This window comes from Triturus cristatus, chromosome 1_1 (assembly GCF_964204655.1).
Source record: "Triturus cristatus chromosome 1_1, aTriCri1.1, whole genome shotgun sequence".
Lineage (NCBI taxonomy): Eukaryota > Metazoa > Chordata > Amphibia > Caudata > Salamandridae > Triturus > Triturus cristatus.
In genome coordinates, this window is record NC_140579.1 from 597,276,853 (window position 1) to 597,302,231 (window position 25,379).

The 25,379-nt window shown below is 50.5% G+C and overlaps 1 protein-coding gene across 1 annotated transcript in view; it reads right to left on the minus strand.

Moving 5' to 3' along the window:
• Nucleotides 1–25,379, minus strand: part of LOC146870689 (protein kinase C and casein kinase substrate in neurons protein 1-like) — an 84,879-nt gene that overhangs the window by 25,772 nt on the left and 33,728 nt on the right. Inside the window, exon 6 of the mRNA XM_085646126.1 lies at nucleotides 11,603–11,730. Within this exon, the coding sequence (XP_085502252.1) occupies nucleotides 11,603–11,730 (128 nt within the window). The remainder of the gene's footprint in view (nucleotides 1–11,602; nucleotides 11,731–25,379) is intronic.

Genomic DNA, 25,379 nt, shown 5'->3' on the forward strand with positions numbered 1-25,379 from the left:
GATCTTTTGGCAACTGGTAACCAATGTAGGGCCTTCAGCACAGGGGAGATGTGGGCTTGTGGCTTTACATTCAGAAGAAGTCTGTCAGCAGAGTTCTGAATCTGTTGAAATATTTTCATAGTTGTTAAAGACGATCTATGCTAGAGGCTATTGGCATAGTAATGAAGCTTGCTCTTGCTAGTTTGTCCACTTCAAAAAGAACAATTGATGGACATAATGCAGAACAATGCCATACATTCACCCCAGTACAGAGATCTGGGACTAAATCCATTGTTGTTTTGCTCACCATGCCATTCAAGGTTGGACCAAGCAATATGTAAATCAATCTTGACCGCGTGCCCAATGGGAACAGTCCAGCCCGAACTGCCAGGCCACATTCTCCCTGGACTGGAAACAAGCATCCTAAGACCGGTTTTAGGCCTTCAGCCCTCATCAGCCAAGATAGCTTGACTCCACTGGCATGGACAGCACAGGACCTACGTCTGGGCATACCCGTCCCACTCGAGGTGACAAATGCAAAAAGAAAAATTGATGGACAGAATGCAGAACAATGTCGTACATTCACCCCAGTACAGAGATCTGAACCTAATTCCATTGTTTTTTTGCTCACCATACCGGTTCAGGGAAGACCTGGCTTGGCCGTTCGGGCTGGACTGTTCCTATGAGGCACAGGGTCAAGACTGGTTTGCATATAGCTGGGTCTGAACTGAGGTGGCGAAGTGAGCTAAAGAATGATGATGGATTCAACCCAGATCTGTGACTGGGGGGGGTGAGTGTTTGAAAAGTTTCAGTGCTCTGTCCATCAACTCCTTGTGTTTGCTTTGTTCGCCCTAAGTTGGCAGGGTATGCCCAGGCATGGGTACCTTGCTCACTTTGCCACTGTATTCAAGCAGCCTGGTTGATGAAAGGTGTTACCCAGAAACCGGCCCCAGGATACTTGTTTCCGGTTCAGGGAAGACCTGGCTTGGCAGTTCTGGCTGGACTGTTCCCATGAGGCACAGGGTCAAGACTGATTTGCATATAGATTGGTCTGAACTGAGGTGGCGAAGTAAGCTAAAGAATGATGATGGATTAAACCCAGATCTGTGACTGGGGCTGAGTGTCTGAAAAGTTTCAGTTCTCCGTCCATCATCTCCTTGTGTTTAGTTTGTCCACTTGGGCATCCATTGATAGCTTGGAATCCATGGTAATTCCAAGGTTCTTTCTTCCTTAGATACTTTAGGCAGTGTTCCCAGATCGTCAGGCCAGGCAGCGAGTGGACCATTACTTTTCCAATTGCCACATGTGAGTATTTCTGTTTTGGAACCATTCAATTTGAGATGGCTTCATGTCAATCACTGATCCACAGCTCTAAGGCAACTTGAAATTTGTGAGTTTCCAATGTCCATGGGGCATTCCATTTTAAGGAGTATTTGTGTGTCATCTGCATAGATATAGCATGTGAGGTGAAAATCATTGATCAGCACCGGTAATGACTTCCTGTAAATGTTGAAAAGCATGGGTAAGATGATAGAGCCTTGAGGGACCTCTGCTTTTGTGAAGTACAGCTTGGATGAGAAAGGGGGGGTATGGGTGACATTTGTTCTGTTTTGAAGGTAGGATGTGATCCAGTTGAGAACAGTCCCCTCCCTCTTTGCTGGTTTCGTAGAGTCTTTGTATTAGAGTGTCATGGTCTACTGTGTCAAAGGTAGCTGATGGATCCAAGAGGAGTAATGAAGCAACCCAGTTCCAGTCAACTGTGTTCTTAAGGTCATTCCAGTTGGCAATGAGAGCAAATTCTGTACCTATTCCTGGATGGAATCCTGTTTGGAAGTCTGAAAGTATGGAATTATCTTCAATGAAATATGACATATGGGGAATGCTGCTCTTTCTATCAGTTTGTCCGGGAAAGGTTCATTTGTAATCGGCCTGTAGTCGTCGGGGTTAAGCGGATCCTGCTTTGTTTTCTTTTTTTAATGGGCATATGTATGCATTTTTTTTAGGTCTTCTATAAATATTCCCTTAGTTTAGGAATTGTTGATGACTCTTCTTAGTGGTGCAGCAGCAGAGGTAGTTAGAAGAATTATTTTGAAGGATTGTGGTGGACATGGGTCAGTAGGGCTGTCGGAAGGCTTGCTTGCTGTGACCAGATCCATGAATCCATTGTGTAATATGTGTTGGAAGAAATTCTGAGGCTAGGTTAGCCTACTTCTGGAGAGTGCTTTTGGAAAAGGGTGGATGCTAGTGGTTTTCCTTTGTTTTAGGTTTAAATCTTATATTAACATGGAGCAAGGGGTCAAAAAGTATTGAGTGACTGCGCTGCACAGGGCGCAATATGGCAGATGTCCATGCAGTGAGATATCAAACTCCAATATTATATCAACTACCCCCCACCCACCCACATATATAAAGAGTGGAGAGGAAAAGAAGAGAAGGAAAGGCAAAATAAAGAAGAGGGAGGAGAGGAGAAGGAGGGGAGGGGTGCCATGCCTTTAAGAACGGAGCGTGTCACGTGACAGGCGTACAGGTTGGGTGGGCGATAACGCTTCGGCAGGAAGGGGATCTTCATGAGGGACACACCGGCAACGGCCCGATCTTGGAAGAGCCAATGTTTCTGTGATTCCGCTCTACTCCACTCAACCAAGTACCGGAGTTGCGTGGCATTGTAATAAAGTGTCAGGTCCGGGACCCTGAGGCCGCCCTCATGGGGTGGGAGGAAGCTTACCTGTCGCTTCAGTCTCGGCTTACGCCCCTGCCATATGAAGGAGGACAGTTCTGACTGGATCTGTTGGAGCCATCCGACTGAGAAAGAGGCAGGGTCTGGAAGAGATATAGAATCTTGGGAAGGATGGTCATTTTGACAGCTGCTATACGCCCCAGCCATGATATCGGATATCGTTTCCATTGTGAGAGAGCGGCCCGAATGTGTGTTTGCAGGAGGGAATAATTGATGCGGCGCATGTCTTGCAGGGTAGAGGCCAGCCGTACACCCAGGGAGGGGACCGACTTGATGGACCAATGTAGTGGGTAACGGGCTTGTAGGTCCGCCAGAGCTGCCGGCAGCAAGGACAGACTAAGCGCCACTGATTTCGGCAAGTTAATCTTAAAACCAGAAGCCTTCCGAAGGACTCTAACTCCCCCAGAAAACAGCCTAGGGCTGTCGTGGGGTGTGTGAGGGTGGCTAAGACGTCATCTGCATAGAGGCTGACGGTGTGGGTGTCACCGCCAAAGCGAATGCTGGAGATCTGGGGATGGTCACAGACCCTCTGAGCGAAAGGCTCCATATATAGTGCGAATAGCAGGGGCGACAGAGGGCACCCCTGTCGAGTGCCCCTGCTGATGGGGAACGATGCTGATGTATAGCCGTTCACTCTGACCGTTGCAGTAGGGAAGCGGTAGCAGTTCAAGATATGCGTTCTCATCTTTTCCTGGAGGCCGGCACGTGTTAACGTCTGCTCTAGGTATGGCCAGTGGACACGGTCGAAAGCCTTCTCCGCATCCACGGCCAGCAGCATGTATTCGCCCGGGATACGGGAGGCCTTTTCAATTAGATGTACTACTCATTTTGTGTTCTCGCTCATTTGGCATTGCGATATAAACCCCGCTTGGTCGGGATCTACTAGGCCCTGCATAAAGGGAGACAGGCGAGCGGCTAGGATCCCGGTGTATAGCTTCAAATCAATGTTTAAGAGTGAGATGGGCCGATAGGAACTGCACAGTGTCTTGTCTTTCCTTGGCTTCGGGATGACAATGATCGCCGCCTCGAGCATGGATGCGGGAATAGCGCCAGGTTTGACAAACGAGTTAAAAAGCCGGGGTAAGCAGGGGCGTCAATGTGGAGCAAAATTGTTTATAGAAGGCCGCGTTGTAACCATCGGGCCCAGTGATTTGCCCAATTTCAAGCGGGCGATGGCGGTGATGACCTCCTCGACCCTGATGTCTCTCTCTATGTGGGCCGCCTGATCAGGCGTTAAGCTAGGGAGATTGGCCCGAGCCAAGTAGGAATCCATGTCCGAGGTTGTTCAGTGTATAGCTGCGTGTAGAAGTCACAGAAAGACCCAGAAATAGCTGTGGGGTCCCTAATCTCTCAGGCCCCATCTCGCTGTCGGGCTTCTTGGAGTCTGTGTGCAAGCTGTCGCCCACACTTGTTCCATCCACATAGAAGGAGTGGCGCAGGCGCATCGCCGCATACTCTGCCCTATCCCTGTCTAGCGCCATCAATTGCGTTCTGGCCGCTGTTAGCTGTCTCCACGCCCACGGGGCTCCCGTGCGGCAGTGCATCTGTTCTAACTCCTGTACTTTCAGCGTCAGTTCCTCCCTTTTCTGTTGGTGTTCTTTGTTGTCAGCCGTGGAAATAGCTATAACTTCCCCCCTTAAGAAAGCTTTGAGGGCCGCCCACCGTGTGGAGAGGGGAGTGTCCGGGTTGTCATTATGTGTTAGGTAATCGTCCAGTGCCTGCTGTAACATCGTGACCGTGTCCTGGCGGTGGAGGAGGGAGTCCTGAAATCGCCAATGTCGGGTCGGGGGAGGTGTCTGGGGAAAGGCTAAAGAGAGCAGCACGGGGGAGTGATCAGAGAGGGTCGCCGGCAGTATGTCCACTGAGCGCGCACTATCTAGAACGGGCCTAGTGCCCAAAAATTAGTCTAGTCTGGCGTATGTTTTATGGGCATTGGAATAGAAGGAGAAGTCCCTTGTGTCAGGGTGGAAGTGTCGCCAGAGGTCTTTGAGGCCCCAATCGTGTAATTTGGCGTGGCCAGCCGGGGAAAGTGAACCAACCCGACTAGTGCATTGCGTGGAGCGGTCTATGACATTATCGAAAACCAACTTGAGGTCAACCCCAATTAGTATGTGATGCTCCTGAGTGGCCATCGCTTCCATCAGTGCTTCAGTCAAAAAGTGTTCCTGACCCTCGTTAGATGCGTAGATGGAGCCCACCGTGAATGCGCATCCCCCTGATGTGAAGTGGTATGTGAGAAGCCTGCCCCGTATTTCAGCCCCTTTAAGTGCTACCCCACCCCGGATGTTTCTAGATACTAGAATGGCCAACCCCGCTCTCTTTGCCGGGCCAGAGGAGTGGAATTGGGTGGGGAAGAAACGAGATCTAAGCCTGTGACAGTCTTTGGCGAGAAGGTGGGTCTCCTGGAGGAGGCAGATGTCAGCCCCCGTGCTCTCAAGATACGAGAGGAGGGTCCGCCTCTTGATCGGGTTGTTTAGGCCCCTCACATTCAGGGTTAGGATCTTGATGGTGGGGGGCGACATGTCATCCTATAGGGGATGGTTGTGCTCTAAATGGAACCCTATCCGGCCAAAACTCCAGACTAGCCCAGACCCCATGGAGGAGAGGTGAAGGGAATGGCAAGGGACGAGGAAAGGAAAGGGGGAACCCCAATGACAAAAAAGGAAGATGCATAGAGAAGAAAAGAAAGAAACCCCAAATACCGCAACAGGCACTAGGGTTGGTATAGTGTCCAAACATTGTCTGTCATCCAAGGATAGACAGGGAGGAAGTCGGTTAGGCAATCGCATGGCCAACATCAGATTAACCATCCTCCCTCCTCCACCCTGAATGAAACACAAACAGGATACAGCAATAGAGCCAGATGTGATCACTTAGCTGAAGCTTTAGCCAAAGTCCCCGGGAGAGTCTCCAAGGCCCCTGTTGCTCCATCTTAATTGCTGTGGGGTCCGGTCTGTGGGCCGAACGCCGTCATCCCTGCTGTCTCCATCGCAGCCGTCCCTCACCAGAGCACTGAACAGGGCGGTCGCCGTCATCCGAGTCATCCGGTAGAGTGATCCAGAGGAGTTTGCAAGCCTCCGACAGTGAATGGATCTGGAATAGCTTGCCGTCGTGCCAGAACACCAGGTGAAACGAGTGGCCCCAAGAGTAGGGGACATTACGCTGACGAAGAACTTCTGTAATGGGCCGAAATGTCTTACGTTTCTGGAGGGTGATCGACGCGAGGTCCTGATAAAATGCGGGCGTTTGGTTACGGAAGGAGATCGGTTGTAGCGAGCGTGCCTTGCGCAAGATCTCCTCCTTGGTCTGGAAGTCCTGGACACAAACTAATATGTCCGCTGGAGGTGCCGTCGCTGCCCTGGGAAGACCCACCCTGTGAGCTCGATCAAGCTTCAGCGGAGCGTCGGGGGGGGTTACCCAGGATCTGGTTGAAGAGTGCCCGGATATAGGCAAAGATGTCCCCGGCTTCCTCGTTGGTGCCTACCCCTCGGATCCGGATGTTGAGTCCCCGGGAGCAATTTTCCAGGTCCTCGAAGTGGGACTGCACATCCACCTGTTGGTCATGGATGCGAAGCACCTCCTGCTGGAGAGCCTCCACCTCGGTGTCTCTAGAGTCGCTCTTGCCCTCAAGGGTCGCCACCCGCTCCCCTATGGCATCCACTGTAATGTCACGCTTAACGGACTGGAGGTCTTCCCGGAGGGTGGCAAATAAGGACTCCAAGAATTCTCGTGTCACCGGAGCGTCTGCCTGGTCCTGCATCTGAGACGGAGGGTCCGGACGAGTCGGGTCACCGGACTCCTCAGTTTGTAGCTTGGCAAAGAGGTCCTTAAGTGCGTTTTTTTCTCTGGTGGTGGATTTGTCCCTATGGCCCTTGACCGTGGACATGGCCAGGATCCTCCCAGCCCCGAGAGGCAGCGGGGTGCAGGCGGGGTCTGTAGCGATAGATGAGGGGCGCCGGCTGGGGCAAGGCACGTCTTGTGATGGCCGTGCGGAAGCCCCGCTGAGGGACCAACGGACTAGGCTGGTGCGGCCCAGTAGTGTGGAGCCTGTGGAGGAAGCTAAGAGGGCAGTCTCAGTAGAGCGCTGTGTTGAAGGCGTCGGGCAAGACTCCCAGGGCCTCAGAGGCCGGAGCGATGGAAAGCCAGAGGGCCCAAGCGTGGAAACAGTCCAGGAGGCAACCGCGGTCACCCCCGAGAGTCGCCGACGTGGGCCCACGGGCCGGACGCTGAAACACCCCTCTCAGTACTGCCCCCCGGGATCAAATGGTGTCACCGCGCCAAGAGCGGGGAAGCAGCGATGGTAGTGTCCAAAGTGTCGATGGCGTGGGGCCGGCCTGGAGCAGCAGAGCCTCTCCCCGCTCGAGTAAAGGCGACACAGGGCAGTTGGCAGGGTGGGGGGTAGACGGCTGGTGTTCGCCGGGTCCAAGGCAAGCTGATGACCACACAGAGGCAACCACCAGCACTCCGGAGGTCCGCAGGTGTGATCGAGAGCCCACTATCGGAAGCGCTAATATAGCTCCAGCCCAGGAGTAGCCCCCGCCGTGGCCTGGCAATGGGCCGGGGAGGTCACCGCGATGGTGCTCAATGCCCAGGCTCTTCTGGTCCCCAGTACTGGTGAGGGCGGCTGCAGCCGGTGGCCCTCCCACGCGCTTGGACAGCAGTGGGTGATGGGTGGTCAGGGAGGTCCCCAGCGGAAAACAGAGCCGCAGGCTCGAGGAGCTGTAGGCGCGAAGTGTGGAGTGCGGAGGAGTGCTTAACCCACCCCCCGGCGTCACGCAAGTCTGCTGCCTCTGGGCCCAGTAGGCCTCACCTGGGCTTGCGCTGAGATGCTGAAGTCACTGTGGCTTCCGGCTGAATCTGGCAGGTTTCCGGGCCCCCAGGCCAAAGCAAGTGGGTGATGAGGGGTCGCCACCCCCACGAAGGAGAACCGTCCGCTCTTGCGGCTCAAGGTCACGTCCGTCCCTCCCGGCGGCAATCGTGGGGCCAAAGGCTGGCGTGTAACAGCAGCCGGGCAGACCCCCGCGGAGGCATTTTGAATTCTATTTGAATAGTATCTTTTTAATTTCGCTTTTTTGATTGCTGACTTGTATAATCTGTTAAATTTATGTAAATGAAGTTTGTCTTGAATGGTGTTTGTTTTGAGCCAGGTGAGTTGCAGCTGTCTAATTTGCTGTTTTATCTCTTTTACCTCTGTATTTCTCCAATGTATCTGTTCTTTTGTCCTGTTTTGTTGTCCTTAGTGGTGTTAGGATATCAAAAGCTTCCTGTAGCCACTCATATAGTTGTTTAACATAATTTATTGTGCATAGATCTGTATTGAATGTAAGTTTTGTTTCTAAGTGTTCAAAATTAAGTTTGTTCAACGATTGATAGGTGGATTCCTGTAAAGTAGTTTTAGGTGTGTTGCTTTGTGTTCTTTTATACTGGAAAGCAAGCAAATTGTGGTCTGACCGTGTGACTGGAGTCATCGTTTGAAAGGTAACTAGTTTTGTATTTGCAAAAATGACATCTTGAGGGTATCCAGCGATGTGTGTGGGCTTGTGGATGATCTGATATAGGTTCAATGCGTCTAGGCCAGTGATGATTGTTTTCGGATGGGGCATATTGAATTTGTCGTACCAAATGTTTAGGTAACAAGGAATGCGTAGGTAGGAGTGCCATATTATAAGGTTTGAAATTGTGTCTAGAAGTGTGTTTGGGAAAATTGCATTGCTAGATGGTGGTCTGTAAAGGTGTAGGAAGCTACAAGAGGAAGATGGTGTAGGGTTGCATCTGGTGTAGAGGGCATCACCACCTTGCATGGAAACGTTGTCAGCTTTAGTAATATTTAATGTTTGCTTGAAAACAACATCTAGGACACCTCCTCATTTGCCTATATGAATTTGTGTGATAGGTTGATAGCCTAGAGGAATGGCTTCATGCAACACTGAAACCATGTCATCTCCCAACCATGATTCAGTAATGAAGAGTAAGTCAGGTTGTGTGTCAATGAGAAGGTCGTAGATGTGATGCTAATTTTCAGAGAGTGATCGAGCATTTATTGGTGGGTAGTTTAGAGAATGTGTTTTGGTGATGGTGTGACTTTGTTTTGTAAAAGAGTGACCAGTATTTTGTGGACTTGTAGCAGGTGTGTCCTTAGTGCTGGTATTAGCTGTATGAGTATAGCAATAGTGTAGCTTTTCTGTATTGTATTCTTCATCCAAGAGGCTAAGAAGGCATTTTGTTGAGTCTGCGTGTGTAGGTAAAGGAGATGTTGGTTGAGAGTGAGTTGGTGAGCTATGTTGTTTTTGTAGAGTAGCCTTGTTGTGCATTAGATATGGAGTTGTGAAGTTGTGAAGATTGAAATGTTGTTTATTTTGTTAGTGTCTGTTTAGGTTGGACGGTGTATGAGTTAGGGGTGGTGGTGCAGCATGTGGGTCATGTTGCAAGGTTCAAAATTGTCCAATGGTTGAGAGGCAGTTGAAAGAGAGTTGCTGTGTTGCTGTATATTTGTTAGGTGTGGGGGAAGAGAGAAAGCTTGTCACTCCAGTAGAGTTGGTTTAGGGTGTGTATTATTTGTGTAGCCAGGATGGTGGGAGTGGGGTGTCTGTTTGTGACAGAATGTATTATGAGGCAGTGTGTGTGTGAGAGATTTTGTTGTGTTGGTGTGTGTGTTATGTTTTGATTTTGAGGAGTAGTGAGAGGAGATGTGAAGATTTAAGAGTGTTTCTGTTAGATATGATCGCTGGAAGAGGTAATGTGTTTCGTAGAGTGGAATATAAGGGTTGTGTTTTTTGGGTAAAAAGAGGAGGAGGGTATTGGTAGATGGAATGATGGATGGTTGAGTATAGTTTTGGTTGCTACAGAAAGGGGTCTGTCAGGAGTAAGCAGAGGGCAGAGCTGGTGCTTTGTTTGAGGAGGGAGTGTGTGTCTGGATGGGATAATGTTACAAATAGTACAGATTTGGGTTGTATTGGCGATGTGTGGATTTGTTAGAGGTATATGATAGAGTGGTATTTTGTATGTGAGTGAAGGCGCCATTTTGTGCTAGTTGGGGTAAAAGGGTGTATAAGTGTGGTTGGTGGTGTTTTTTGGTAGTTGTTGTGACAATAAAAAACTGGTTAAGGTTTGTCTGCAGTGCATTTGTTGTGAGTGTGTTAATATGTTTGTGGATGTGGATGGGTTAAGGTAGGTGCTGGTGAATGTAAAAAATGGCAACATTTCTAGCCCTAGGCCCGACCATCCAATCAGGCACTCATATATCAACTGATTCACCAATACACCTTGGTATGCATAATTAACACTCATACACTTTTTAGAAACACTCAGTCATTTGAGAAGTCATTAGTGATGTCATGAGTGATGTCACTGACCATGTCATGAGTGATGTAATATGTCAGGTTATAAGCAGTGCATTGCGGGGGAGCGACTAATAGTTAACTCAGGTAACTAAAATGGCTGAATTTCTCTGGTTTCGTACGAGTGAAATGTCAGCCTAACTTTAACGTTCTTGAAAGCTTTGGGTTTTTTTCAGCGAATTTCTAAGTTTTTTAAAAATGTTAATTTCTAACTATAATTTCCCTGAAACCTTTTTTTCAGTGAATTTCTACAGTTTTCTAAATGCAAATTCCTAACAACAACATCCCTGTAACCTTTGGCTTTTTTTGTGAATTTCTAAGGTTTTTAACTAGCAGTCGCATTTGCAGAGTGGTATAAGAAAGGGGCCTGGGCCTCCGACTTGCTCTCAGGAATTCTGCTGCGTAGGGCTTATAGTATGTACCAGGAGGGCTTATTGGCCTCCAAGGTCCCTCTGGAGCCAAGGGTACTTTATCCCCCAACTAGTAGTGCACCGGGAGGCACATTTACAGAGTGAGGGAGAAGGGACGTGGCCTCTGACAGCAATCCTGCTGCATGGAACCTAGTGGAGGTAACAGGAGGGATAGTTGGCCCCCAAGGACGTCCTTGGGGGCTAACTAACCCTCATATTACCTTCAGTAAGTCCCATTCAGCAGGATTACCGAGTTCTGATAGCAGGCCACGCCCCCTTTCACCACCACTCTGCAAACGTGCCTCCTAGTGCACTCTTGGTTGGGGGATGAAGTCCCCTTCGGTGGTGAGGGTCCTTAGGGGCCAACTAGCCCACCTGTAACCTCCATTAAGTCCCACACAGTGGGATTGCTGAGAGGTCATCAGAGGCCACACACCCTTTCTCCACCACTCTGCAAACGCACCTACTGGTGCACTACTATTTGGGGGATGAAGTCCCCTTGCCTCTTGAGGGTCCCTGGGGGCCAACTAGCCCTCCTGTTACCTCCAGTAAGCTCCACACAGCTGACAGATTGAAGGATCGCCTCAAAACTTTCCTGGAAGGAGCTGAGGTGAATATATATATATATATATATATATATATATTGGGAAGGTTTTGCAGACATTCTTCAAACAACACCAAAGATATAAGCAAACCCAAAAATGTGCTTCCTGTGGAAACTCCATCCTATCTATAACTACTAAGTGGCTACTGCCACTGGTTAATATATATGCTTTCCAGAATTTAAAGCCTAGTGTCCAGGCACTAGTTCCATACTTGCATCCACGTTTCCTCTGCATGTTAGGTACCATGCAATGCACGCAAATAGATTACCCCGTAATGTGAGATACTGAAGGGAGGAGGGAGAATATGGCATGAGACTGCAAACAGATACAAGAGGAGAAAAGGAATGTAGAAAGTGAGACTGTACTGGCAAAAGAGGGACACTGCAAGAGTAAGGGGGCATAGAGAGGGAAGGAAGGGTAAGAGTGATCAATAGTGAGTGAAAAAGGAAGATTAGGAGTGAGGTTAATGATGAGGAATAGAGTAGGGAAGAGAGATACAGAAACAATGCAGTCTATAGAGATTGGTACACTCACCTGCCCCGATCTCCGGCTGGTGTTCCTGGATCACCGGTAGCCCCAGCATTGGTCAAGACCACCCCTTTTGCTCCTTTCTTGGGCTTCTCACGCTTGGTTATCGTGTGTGTAACATCAGGGTTATACTCCTGTGGGACCGAAAAGAGAAACCACATGATGGGACAAGCATTGGGCTGTCAGTTTATATTCAGGCTCAACGATAGGGAACATCCCATCTTCAGGTCATGCATCTCACAGCACCACTTTCTCCAACTCCGACTAAACATAGGTCCCCACAGGGGGCAATATAACCATGAGCTTTGAAAAATGTAAAAAAACAGGGCTTTCGAGGAAAGTTCAGATCCGTTGGCAACCCTAACAAAGATGCATGCACCAACCCTTTCCATAAAGTATGTCCATGAGCACCCTTGACAGCAGACAGACGGCAGGTACTGTGTAACATAAACTACTGATTGGAAGAGCGTGCCCTGAGCCATGGGATCCACTTACTCAAGGCTGTCCAACTTTCCAGCCAGCCGTCTTAGTTCCTGTGAAGAGTAGCACATTGATCCCAGGTGGGGTGGTAGTATGTATCTAACAGAAATGTTCAGGGAGATCTTAATATGTTGTAACCTACAGAGGATTACATCCAACTCCTGCAGAGCTAAACTGTGCTAAATCCTTCCCACAACAGGTACCAACGTGCCGACATCTGCACAAGGCACAGAATGAGTAGTACTGTTGGAACGAATCTCAAATATGCACAGAAGACAAGGTGGAAAATTAAAATGAGAGAAAGGGAGTGAGACATTTTAGAAGAGAAGGTGGTGGAGGAGATCAAGGAAATAACGAGGTGATGGATAGAAGATGGGGTAGATAGTAGGTGGCGGAGGACGAAATCGGGGAAAACAAAATATGAATGAAAATGAGGGGACAAGCTTGGAAGACCAGACCTGGATGAAGTGATGAAGTTGAGATCTGAGTAAAATGTGGCTGTGCAGGTGGGAAGGAGCAAGACTCATAATCGGAGTGGTCAAGCTGCTGCGTTAGGTTCTAAAAACCAAGCCTCTAACTTCCACATCTTCATAGGCATGCACTGTGTGATATACTGCAAGGCCTTGCACCTCAGAAACTCAAATACAAGGGGAGAACTCAGAGAGGTGTTTGAAAGCACATATGCAGACTATCACATAAGCACTTCACTTCTCCTCTGAACCCACTGTTCACCATGGATGGTACCCTGGGCGAAAGCTTGAAAAGACAAACCTACAACCTTTTTCAGCACACACAGACCAAAGGCAAACTTCTTCCAAGTCCTGCACTTTCCTTCTTGCTATATACATGTATTGATGTTGATGCTTCTGAAATGTGCTCATTGGGTTGTGTGATCCAAGGATGTGTTTGACACAATGTGGCTACTTTATCTGACCAAAGGATGTGGCAGTTCTTCTTCTGAGGGTAGTCAGTGGGAAGTAGTTTGGTCAGAAGAGACAGCAGAGGTAGGGACAGAGCAGTGTACATCCAGCAAGGGTTGTAAGCACAGCCCTGGTGGAAGAGGCGGTGAACAAGGGAGGCAATACTTTCAGGCTAGATAGGGCAGCGTTAGGGTCTGAGAGTGTGTGATGTTGGATGTGGAAGAGAAGCCTTCACTGTTGGGACAGTGTCAGTGTGAGAACTGCCTACTCTGACAGTAGGTGAGGCTGTGACTGGAACAGTGGGCCAGTCTGACAAGTGTATGCCAGTGTTGGGCCTTGTCGCTCTTATGGTCACTCTGCCAGCGCAACTGATATTGGGTGAGAAAGCTGATCTCGGGGAGGGAACACTTCAATCATAGGGCAGGAGCAGGGTACGGTCTGAGTGCTCTCACGGAGTTTAGATGACGAATGCTACCAAAGGAATGCTTTTGTGTTGGTCTTGGACCACAATTAATGCATGTTAGAATACAAAGTTATCAAGCTGTGCAAATAATTCTGTGAAGCTGAAATGTCGGCCCTGTGCGAGCCAGAGCTACCTGGGGCAGGGCGCATTCAGCGATGAATACACTGTGGAGTAACATGTAAAGATAAAGTTTATGAAGTGGAATGCCTGAAGGGTTCATATTTGTGGCCTTCGTTCACACACACCGACACCCACTAACCCTTGAGAGTTGCACTGGCACACTCTGCTCACTGTGCACTATCCCTCTGCGCTATCACGCAAGCTCATGAAGCCTGTCCTGACTGAATCGCTTGAAAACCAGCACATTTTCAAGTTATCTTAGGAACATGGTCAAGCTGAACTCACAATTTATTGAGAACAAGTACAATTTGAAGGAGATGTATTGTGCAATATTTACCAACGTTTACACACGCGTTTTGATGGCAAACTTTTAGCATTGTTTAAAGAACTGAGGAAGAGGCCCAGAGAGGAAAGTGCCCAGGGAGCATTGGGCGTCGCTAAGAAGGAAACAACAATAGCGGGAAATGTTCACTTGGGTACTTTAGGAGATATTATAGTGTTTATTGTTTGTGTGAATGTGTATTTAATCAAACTAGGTGAAAGGCTCGTCATGTCTTGTTGGTTCTTTGTCTGTTCGTCTTCCCAAAGTATGTCAAGCAAGCAGGCAAGAAACAACACAATCCTGGCTCAGGGACATGAACCAGCTGCATCATTGACAAAGCCAACCCGACCACCACCTGCTTATCTTGCAGACAAGCTCACCACCTCAGGTGGCTCTTGGCCAACCGACAGACTGACTGGAGACTAAGAAACGTAAAGAAAAAATGAATAAAACAAGGTAGTTGGCCTTTTCCATCCATGCACCACCCAGAATATGGACCATCTCCGTAGCCATGAGGTCCGACCAGCACTGCTCCAATTTACTAAAGAGTTGAAGACTCACCTCTTTAACTAACACTACATCACAGTGCATTAACAGCACACAGACCGGACACCTCTCCTGTCACTTATTGTCTTAATTCTTGTCCATGACCCTGTACAGCGCTCCTCTGCCGGTTTGGCCAAGTTTGTGATATACAAATACCAAATACATACATATACGTACATACATACATGCCAATCTAAGTTTCATAAAAATAATTTTATGGATTGTCTTTCTGAACACATAATTGAAAAGTTACTATTAACTCTGAATATCTTTACAAACTGCTTATCAATATTCACCATTTGGGTAACACACACAAACTAGCAAAACAACATAAATAAGTCAAGTATGCTGAATGTGAGGTATTCATCTTTTATTGTTCACACTGCTTTGATAATTACAAGTCTTTTGCGGGTCATTACTGTTGAATTTACAACTGGTCTTACTTTCAAGCTTCCTTGCTGTTTACATTCACTTACAAATCTTCATAAAAATATATAAATACATAAAGTATCTGTCCATTGAGATTATGCATCACAATTCATATTGTTTATATATCAAATGTTCTTAATGTGCTCTGAGTCCACATTGGCTTTTAATATTTTACGTATGTCTCACTCATAATTCAGCGACTTCAGTTTCTGGTAATATTTTTCGTCCATTCTTTGGTGAAATATGTTTGCGTGAGGCTCACCCTGATAGCTAACTAACACAAATGTAAAACACTCAAAAGAAACCCGCACGCTCGGGCGAAAGGAGCTTAGTCCGTACTACCAACGTGTGTTTGTGAGTGTGAGTGTGTTAGTGACCAGTTCCTACTCTGCCTACTTGGTCATGCGTCTAGTCTGCGCTGCGGCAGACCCCGAGCCCCAGGACCATAATAATAACTACAGATACATAGCGCCCTCTACCATTTGTCTAGTATCTAGGCACTGACGAGTGGAAGGATAAGTGGAACTGTCGGGATCAGATTTCACACAGGTTTCATTCTACAATGCATGCATTAGTCTCACCAGCCATAAGGCACGTGGGAGGCGCGAGATGGGAGGTGAGTTTTGAAGGGAGTGTTGGGAAGCCGCAGTATTGCCAGTAACATTCAATTTGATTTGTCCCAATGGTAACGGGTTTTTCCATTACATGAGCATGTGATAATACTTGCACACCGTGGACCGCTGCTATTATTTCTTTTCAGCCTCGGACACGCACTCCTCTGGTGTGAGACCCCTCCCTCTGTGGTGTTTGGGGCCCTAGGCCCACATGGTGTACACAATGACCACACAGACACTCAGCAGGGGGTACTGTAACTGGCCCAGGGCACGTGCGCCGGCGCCTTTTATTAACAGGGTCACCTGACTGGTGACGCCTTTGGTGGGTGGGTGTAGAGTGTCTTACATCACAGGCTAAATACTAGAATGTATCCAGCCGGATACTACATCCCTCCCAAACTTTAATGAAAAAAAACAAACGAGAGTCCAACCTGTAATGAAAACAGATAAATAACACATAGCACCAAATGAGTCTATACAGGCCGTCAGCCAGGCAGCGCAGGAGCCTCGGACTGCATTGTTGGTATGCCTTCAGTCACCTTGGCGATGTTCTTTAGACCTGCCTGGTCTCGCGGTGTGTATAAAAGTTCAGTGTTGGTGTATCTGGAGCTGTGGTGGAATCCACTCTGGATTTGGAGATGATCTCTGTGAGTGAGGCCTTCCTTTGGAGGTGGCGTGCTCGGTGACCCTCCTTACTCCTGACTGCTGAGCAACGTCTGACATGCCTCTCTCGCCTGGACTCCTCTGCCACTGGAGCCTCTTGGAGGGCTTTTCTGCTGGCTGTCATGGGACTGTGTGGACCGTGCGGGGCTTCGCGTGAGCCGCGCAAAGGCGTCGCTGAGGAACTGCCAATGAACTCACAGCCAAGTCGCTCATGTAGCATCCGATGGTGCTTTCTTCGTCGGGGCATCCTCACCGTCTGGAGTCGGGTTGTGCGCCTTCCTCTGGCGATCTTGTGGGTGACCAGTCTTCAGCAGTGACCTTCGTGTTTCCTGCGCCTGACGTGGAGTCACGGCCGACACATCTCTCCTACTCTGATTAACTTTGTGCGGGAATTCCGATGAGGCCCTTGTCCCCTGGACTGCCACATGACCGCGTGGGCTGTACGGGCCTTTGCGTAGGCCGCGTGTAGGGGTCGCTGCGGAACTCCCAACAGGGCCCCAGCCAAATCTTGTGTAGTCCCCAAGGGCAGATCTTCCAATGGCCGGGTCTGCTCGACTCCGGCAGGCTGTCGGTTGACTGGGGTGCACAGACTGTTCCTGGGTGATTTGCCTCCTTGCGCTCCAGTTGTTCTGGGCGTGTGTGGATTCACTCGGGTGGTACAATGCTCCTTGATGATGATGCACCTGGAAGGTGGTAACAGGATGTTAGTTTTCTTCAGTGGGCAGACAGGCGGGGATCTTATGTCGGGGTGACCTTAGGGAGTGAGAAGGACTTGATGGACTTCGTGGCACCGCTCTGTTGACTTCAGGCAGGTGTACTGCGAGGTGTGGTGCTGTCGATACCAAGCAACCGGTGACAGGTGAGAGGACGGTCAAACTGCGAAGCGTGGGGCCAGGACGCAGATCGCGCTTGCTAGCAGCTTACGGTAGGTCCTCCAGCGGAGCTGTCTCCAGTGACGTCTCTGCACCCCGGTGGCTGTCTTGTGTGGATGAACACCTTCCTCAGTGCTGGTGTGCGTCCTTGGTCCTGTCGCTCTTCTCTGTTCCATCTTGCGCGCCTGTGGTGGTTGTCTGCCCTGTGGCGTCGTGCCACTGTTCTTTCCTCATTTGCTGAGTGGCGTCGTACCACGATCTTCTCCTTCTTCCAACCAGGTTTTTCCTTGGATGCGGCGTCCTGCCACCTGTCTCAGGCTTGCGCCACATGGACATCTCACTGGTCACGTCGCTCGTGACGGTCTTTCCTTTTCTTTTGCGGACCTATTGCAGGCCTGTCCTGTCAGTAGTAATTGCATGTACCTCTTGGGGACTTCCAGTGGCACCATCCCCTCACAGGGATTTCATGGCGTCCCTCTTCTCTTCGCTCGAGGGCGTCGTGCTTGCACCTCAAGGCTGCGCCGTCATGGTGGCTGCTTCTTCCTTTCTTTCGGTGCGCTTGTCCAGACTGGTCACTTTGCGTGACGGGCTCCTTTGTGGCTGTGCGCTGTGACGTCCGGTCACGTGTTGCCATGCTGTCGGAGCGCCAGTCGCTGTGGCGACCTGCCACATGGAGTGGCGACTCCTCTCTTGCCTGTCTTGGGTCCCTACCGACTCCGTCTTGAGGCAGTGCGAGGGAGGACACTCGGTGTTTCCTCGGACCACTGCGGGGCTTCGCTGGGGCGGTGGAGATGTGGGGGATCTCCCAACAGCAATCCTTGTGACCGTCTGGCGGGTCAGCTTCTTCGTTGCAATCGTTTGGCCGGTCGGCTTCACTTTTGACGCGCATCCGACTGCGCCCTTCGTTTGCTTCACAGGACGTGCTGGCTGCGCATTCTCTTCGGTCTATCCCTCCTCGAACGGTAGCAGCTGTCCCTGTGCTGCTGTACACTTGCTTGGTGCTGTGTTCTCTTCTTCAACCTCGGTGCAGTAGAGATGTGGTCGCTCTCTGTACTGCATTCAGCAGTACTTCTCTCGGTGGAGATGTCTTTATCTCCTAGGTGCCTGCCCGTGCTGGCAGGTTCATTGGCGTTTTCTTCTGCGCGCATCTGACGTAGTGTCCTTCGTCTTCTTCTGGGGCACTCTCCTGGCTGGCAGTGGTGGCTATTCATCACTGGGATAGGTGGCGCACTCTTCTCACTTGCGGTGGCTTAAGACAGCCACTGGGGGTTGCATGCTCAGCACGCGTCTTTCTCGTGCCAATCGTGGGCTGGTAGCTTTTAGCTTTCCTGCTTGGGTTTATCTTGGCGCTTGGTGGCTCTCAACCATGGCAGTCTTTTTCCTGGCAGAGGCAGCTTTTGACTTCGTGGGCCGAGACAGGTCGTGCAGGGCTAGGAATGCCCTGTGAGTCTTTGGTCAGCGCTTAGACCCGGGCTGCTTCCTTCACTTGCAGGCAGTGTTGTGCTGTCCTGGTGCAAGGGTTGAGCAGGGCAGCATTTTCCTGGGACTGTCTCGCCTTGACCCCTGGGTGGCCCTTTCAGGCTGTTCTCGGGACCTTTGTACTGGTGCTTCCGCTTGCAGGTGGGCGGTTGCAGAGGTGTCAGCAGGTAGGTGAGACAGTGTCATGGGCATCGCGGGTCTCACATGTCACTTGTCTTTAGTTTTCTCCTCAGTGCAGTAATTGTAATAGCCACTAGGTGGCGCTCCAGGCAGTTCCCCGGAGGCCCGGCACTTCGCTGGTGCTGCAGACTGCTTGGTTGTCTTTTGGTATTGGAGGCCTTGTGGCTCACATAGGCATGGTGCAGGAAGGTGCTGAAGAGGCAGGGGAGACACTGCTGCGGCAAGGTAGGGCTGCGCGCTGGTGCGGACTCATCTACCTAGTGCTGAGTAAAGTACCTGTCTGCTGGCCAAAATTTCTACCATTGACTGTCACTTTCCCTACAGTGTCTCTCGGGTTGGAGTGCGGAGCAGGATATTGCCATTGCCGCCCTCTGGTGCTACTGATGCCTCGTTTGGCCGCTACAGTTTCTCCAGTGCTGTGAGCCTTCCTGCGGTGTACTCAGGTGACCAATAGGTGGCGCTCCCTCCACCATTTCTTTCAGTCCACGGTGGCTTCCTCCAGCCGCAGGGGATGCTGGTTCGTGGCCCTGTTCAGTGCTGGCTGCTGTGGCCCCCAGCTCTCTATCACTGATCCCAGGCGTCTTCTCCGCCGGTGGGTCCGTAGCGCTGCACGGTGTATAACACGGCTACAGGTAACTCCACCGTCTTTTACCTTTTGCTCGTGATGGCCCTACTCCACTGCGAGGTTTCCTGGGCTGCAGAAGGGTCACTCTTCCCCACCACACGGGCTCTGCCACAGACAGAAAACAGCCCCGTTGGAAGCAGGATCACAGGGCGGGACGTGTCTCTTCGGGGTCGCTACACTTTCTCACACCGATCGGTGACACAGTTTGACGAGGTGAGAGGGGCTGCTGGAGTGGCGCTGCAGACGTGGGCAGCACCATTCAGGGCAGGTAATCTGTCCCATTCTCTCCGGCTTCTTGGGCAGCAGAGGGAAGCCTTTCTTCTCCGCAGCTGTCCCTTTCGCAGGCTCTGGGCTGCACGGAGATAGCAGGTGCGAGTATGGGGTCGCGGGTTGCAGGGGCAGCTGGGCGAGGCTTGTGCATCTTCACCCTGCTCCGGGTGAGGCCTCAGCAGGCGGCCGACGCACCTCATGTCCCGTTGCCTGCCTTGGGCTGGTGCGGGAGTGGTGGTCCCCCTTCCCTGGTGCCGTTTGCTTTGTCGCGTTGGGTACTGTGGTACTTGTAGGCGCCTCGAGCATTGAGGGCCCACGTCGCTCCTTTCGGCCCTTCGTCTCTAGCTTTTTTTTGTCCATTGTTGGTCAGCACAGCGGGGGCTGCAGATGGAGGCTGCGGACCCTTGCTGGTGGGCACCTGCGTGCTCGCCCTCCGGGAGGCTTTACTCTAGCTTTCCTTCAATCGCAGTCATGTTGGCAGTAGGTGCCTTTTGATTGGACTACTCTTCTTCCACCAGGTCCTGCGGCCATCACACGCGCGGGACCCACCCGCTCATCGCCATTGTGGTGTTTGGGGCCCTAGGCCCACATGGTGTACACAATGACCACACAGACACTCAGCAGTGGGGTACTGTAGCTGGCCCAGGGCAGGTGCGCCCGGCCCCTTTTATTAACAGGGTCACCTGACTAGTCACGCCTGTGGTGGGTGGGTGTAGAGAGTCTTACATCACAGGCTAAACACTAGAATGTATCCAGCCGGATACTACACCCCCCTTGACTCTCCCGCGTTTGTTTCCAGAGGCCGGCAGCAGCAGGCTCTGGCAGGCCTGGATCCATGATAGATTTAGTGCAGCACTGGGGGGTGGGGGAAGACTTACAGGCCAATGTTTCCATCAGAGGCACACAAACATCACCTCAATGCGGGGGTTCGCCCACATATTCTGCTCTGGCCTCTGATGTAGCATCCTAAAGGTGGCGCTGGCAGGCGGTGCTCGCCGCCATTACCCGTCGTGCCTGCGGGTCCCGGCTGCGGCCGGGGTGGAGTGTGAGTGCTTCCGGGCACCCTACAAGTGAGGGCCTGGAGGGTCCGCTCCAGGGGACCGTGCTCCCTGAAGCAAACACACTGGGAGGAGGGCTCAAATGCAGAGTTATCACCTGTGACACACACCTGGGGCTGTAATCTAGCAATGCTGCACCAGCACCACATGTATCATGTACATGCCAGCAGTGGATTCTCATAGACTCGGGAAGTGGGGGTTAGTCATCAATAAAACAAGGGTGTTACAATGTCCTGGCAGGGACGCCTGTCAGAGTTTTTATATTTATTTTTGTTTCTGACTGGGAATGGAAAAGCGCTTCAGCCATTCAGCCTAATATCAGTAATGTAAACTTAACAGGTGTGACGTCAGTGCTGCGTTCGATTCCGAACAGGTGTGCAGTGAGAGGGACTCTGGCAGTGCCGAGCCTTGAGTGTACACCTTTCCCTCTCCACAGCATCTTCTGTACCATACACTGAGGGGCTGCAGCTTCAGGGAGGCCGCTCTCAGCTACCCAATGAGGACGGAAGTTTTTCTTGAAGGAGGTAAGTGTGTGCACGTGCACAGCATTGAGAACAGGACAAGGGCTCTGAAATCTGTAGACGCCCTTGGACTGGGAGCCAGCGAAGCTATTCATGGATCCAGTGATCTGGTCAGAGGGAGCTGAGCTGAAGATGAGATGGCCACCTGTTGTATCTCTCTTTCTTAGGTTCACTACCCTGTTCCATTTCTGTACTCTGTCATAGAATGTTGTGGTTGCTTAGTAATGCATGGTTTGTTGTCATTTAAACTGTTTGTGGAGCTGTTGGTGAAGGAGACAGCCTTTCATCGTGCTCCTGTCTGCTGTGTAGCTGTATCTGAATAAACCTGATTCAGAACCACCTGCGTCTATGAAGTCGCTTACTACACCACCATAGTTTGGAACCTCTGACCACCTAGAGGTGGTTTTCTTTGGGAGCCCCAGGTAGTCGAGGGGGAGATTAATAAGAGTCCCCCACCCAACAGAATGGGATAGAAGTTGAGGATGAAAGGTGTGCTCGAGGCACCTGGCAGCAGGTGGAGAGGCTCTTGCCATGAACCTGCTCTTGAGTATATTACTGCTTTGCTGTTTTCAGGTGCTAAATGTAAAGGAATGATGGAGCCTTACAGATGGGTCAATGCATGGTTGATGCTTGTATACAGAGAGCTATGGTTGAGTATAATGTTAAGTGCCAGTTTTTGTTGATCAAAAGGTGCACCTATTTCTCCCCATTCCCTCAACTCTGTGACTATGTCTAGACCCTAGTTATGCACCACCTGCTTACCTGTGGTCTATACAGTATTGATCGGCCACACAACTGTGGTCTGTACAGTATTGATCGGCCACACAGACTATCAAGTGAGGGCTAACATTGTCGAATAGAAACAGCATCATTAATAAAGTCATTCAGTGACAACTACAAATATTGGGATGCCAGACAATCACCTCCCCACAGCACGTTTCAACAAACGTGTCCTTTAAGTGGAGTTAAAGTGGTGTGAACATCAACAAGCACACAACACATACACACATACACACACACACACACACACACACACACCGATTGGCAGTTAAGGATGTTTAAGATAGAGAGGCACGCTCCCTACTGCATGATACTGCATAGAAATCAACACAGAAAACTATTCCGGTTCCTACGGACAAGAAGAAGATGGCGTCTAGAGAGTGCACACATTTGCCACTTGCAGTCTCGGGCTGTGCTCGCGCGTCAGGGCTCAAGGATCCAGATTCAAAGGCGCCACCGGATCCGTCGTCAGGTCATAGTTCTAATGTCCTGCCTCTTATCTCTCTGTGACTCCCACGTCCTGTCTTGTCACGAATTCCTGTCAGTTCCAAAGAGAGGGGTGGGATGAGATGACACCAGCAGATATGATGGAAAAACAAGGGAGAAGAGAGTTGCTGAGGTCTAGCCTGCATAATATGACTAGTCATCAAAATCTGATCGCACTTGGTGGGCACATCAAGATGCAGGCACAGAGAAAGGCCTTTCTGACAATGTTTGATGACATAACACACATTGGGCAGCCATTTTGACAAGCAGAGTTCGAAAAAGCAGAGGTCTTGTGAAGTGACAAGGTGAACATGGGACACAAGGGCAGGCCCCTGCGTCAGAACCCGGAATAAAAGGGACTCCAGAGGAGTGGAGCATAGAAGGGATCTGATGCAAGAGAGAAGGTGGTTGGGCATAAAAGAGACTCACAAGCTAAAGAGACTCATGAGGTAATAAGTGGTACCCAGAAGGAAACAGGCTCTACATGCAGAGGACGCCCAGGTGGGTAGGGGCGATAAGAGGAAATCCTATAACGGAGGGAAGAGTATCCGGAAAGAAAGGAGGTCTATGTTGGAAATAGCTCAGATGTTTACCAGTGGTAGGAGAGAAGGAGACCCATCTAGGAAAGGACCTAGGAAGGACTGAAACCAGAGAGAAAAAAGTGCCCTAGAGAGAAAGTGTCCCTGGGATGGCATAAAACACACAGACAGTGACAGGAAAATTGACCAGGAGAGAAAGGGACAGTATGGAAAGCATCCGAGGTGGAAACAGGGGTCCAGGATGGAAAGCTGTCCAAGAGGGCAACGGGAAAGCAGTCGAGAAGAGAAGACAAGACATCTCAGGAGGGAAAGGTTCCTAGAAAGAAGGGAGGCAGGAAATAATAAAATGCATAAATGGGCCCAGCTATGAAAAAGGTCTAAGAGGGAAGAGAGACCAGGATAGAATAGGGTTTGGTGAGAAAGGGGCTCTGGAGGGAAAAGGAACCTGGATGGAAATGATGAAGCTGGAAAAATGGGATTCAGTGACCGAGAGAAATTAGAGCGGCAGGACAGCCGGGAGGATGCAGCAAGTACTATGAGCAGTGGGGACTCAGGATGCTAAATGTTTAAAGATAACAGGAGAGTCAAGCAGGATTTGGGAAGCTCCTTCGAGATGATAAGACTTGCTGCACTCAACAAGCAATTCACAGGAAAATGGAGCAGAAAATGTCAGGCCTCCTCATTACATAAACTGCAAAGACATCACCAGCCACGTAACTAGTGGTGTTGTAGCTTCTAAATCGAAGCTGAATGTATCAACGCATTGGTCCGCTGATTTTACTTCACAGAACTAAATTGTAATACAGCCATAGTGCTGTGGTGGCATGCAATGGAGTTTGGTGGAATAAGAGATTCATGAGACTGAATGAGATAGGTTTAAATAGATGCATGGCCAGCGGATTTTGCCGGTCATTTGTTTGCCAGCCTGATTGTGAGCACGGACTCCAAGCCCCAGGACTCTGCGGAGCACAAGCTTCAGTTGCGGCCCTCCCCCAAATCAGGGGGGGCTACATCTACTGCTCGCGCCGCCCGCTTCGCGGGAGACGCATCGCCAGCGGATTTTGCCGGTCATTTGTTTGCCAGCCTGATTATGAGCACGGACTCCAAGCCCCAGGACTCTGCAGGGCAAAAGCTTCAGTTGCGGCCCTCCCCCAAATCAGCGGGGGCTACATCTACTGCTCGCGCCTCCCGCTTCGCGGGAGACGCATCGCCAGCCGATTTTGCCGGTCATTTGTTTGCCAGCCTGATTGTGAGCACGGACTCCAAGCCCCAGGACTCTGCGGGGCACAAGCTTCAGTTGCGGCCCTCCCCCAAATCAGCGGGGGCTACATCTACTGCTCGCGCCTCCCGCTTCGCGGGAGACGCATCGCCAGCGGATTTTGCCGGTCATTTGTTTGCCAGCCTGATTGTGAGCACGGACTCCAAGCCCCAAGACTCTGCGGGGCACAAGCTTCAGTTGCGGCCCTCCCCCAAATCAGCGGGGGCTACATCTACTGCTCGCGCCTCTCGCTTCTCGGGAGACGCATCGCCAGCGGATTTTGCCGGTTATTTGTTTGCCAGCCTGATTGTGAGCACGGACTCCAAGCCCCAGGACTCTGCGGGGCACAAGCTTCAGTTGCGGCCCTCCCCCAAATTACGAGGAGTATATTTTGGAGCCTGGAATGCCGCCTCGCGGGACGCGCGCGGGCGGTGCCGGGCTAAGCCCGGGCAAAGGGCGGGCCGTCTGTGGCCGTCAGGGGCCAAAGGAGGCCGGGCTGGGCCACGTCCCTTTCATTGTCACTGGAGTACTGTCATTTTGGAAGGATCCCTGGCCACACATATGGACATCAATACTCTTGCGTCCCGTCCCGCTACCCAGGTTATACTATAATAAGTTGCACGTATGATTCCCACTGCTTAAAGTATTCTTTACTGGGGTTGATGTGACCAAAAGCGGTACTTGTGAGGAAATTTTGATTATTAGGCACCCTAACTCTTCACCCTTGATTCTATATAAAAGGGCGGGGTAGCACCGCACATCCCAATCATGGTTAAGTCAAAGAACTCTCAGCCTAGGGCGGAGGGAGGGGTAAAGGGTACCCTTGATGTCTTTATCATACGAGCTCAGTCGTTGCTAGCACATGAGATTCAGCTGACTGAGCAGAGACTCTCATTGGACTCCCTAATAGCTAAGAAACGGTCTTCACTGGGCAATATAGCTCTCTGTCCCACGCCCTGTGGAGGAGTACATTTAACTCAAGCCAATCAAGTCCACTCAATCCAGCCTGACCCCACTGACGTATTAACGTCGGTCGAGTCTAGCTCACAGGGGGACCCAGACATAGTTGGCTCAACCGGGCTGGTATCTTCTAATCAAAACACATCAAAGCGAATGCCCAGTACTGTTGATACCCAGCTGGGTATTCAATATAAAACA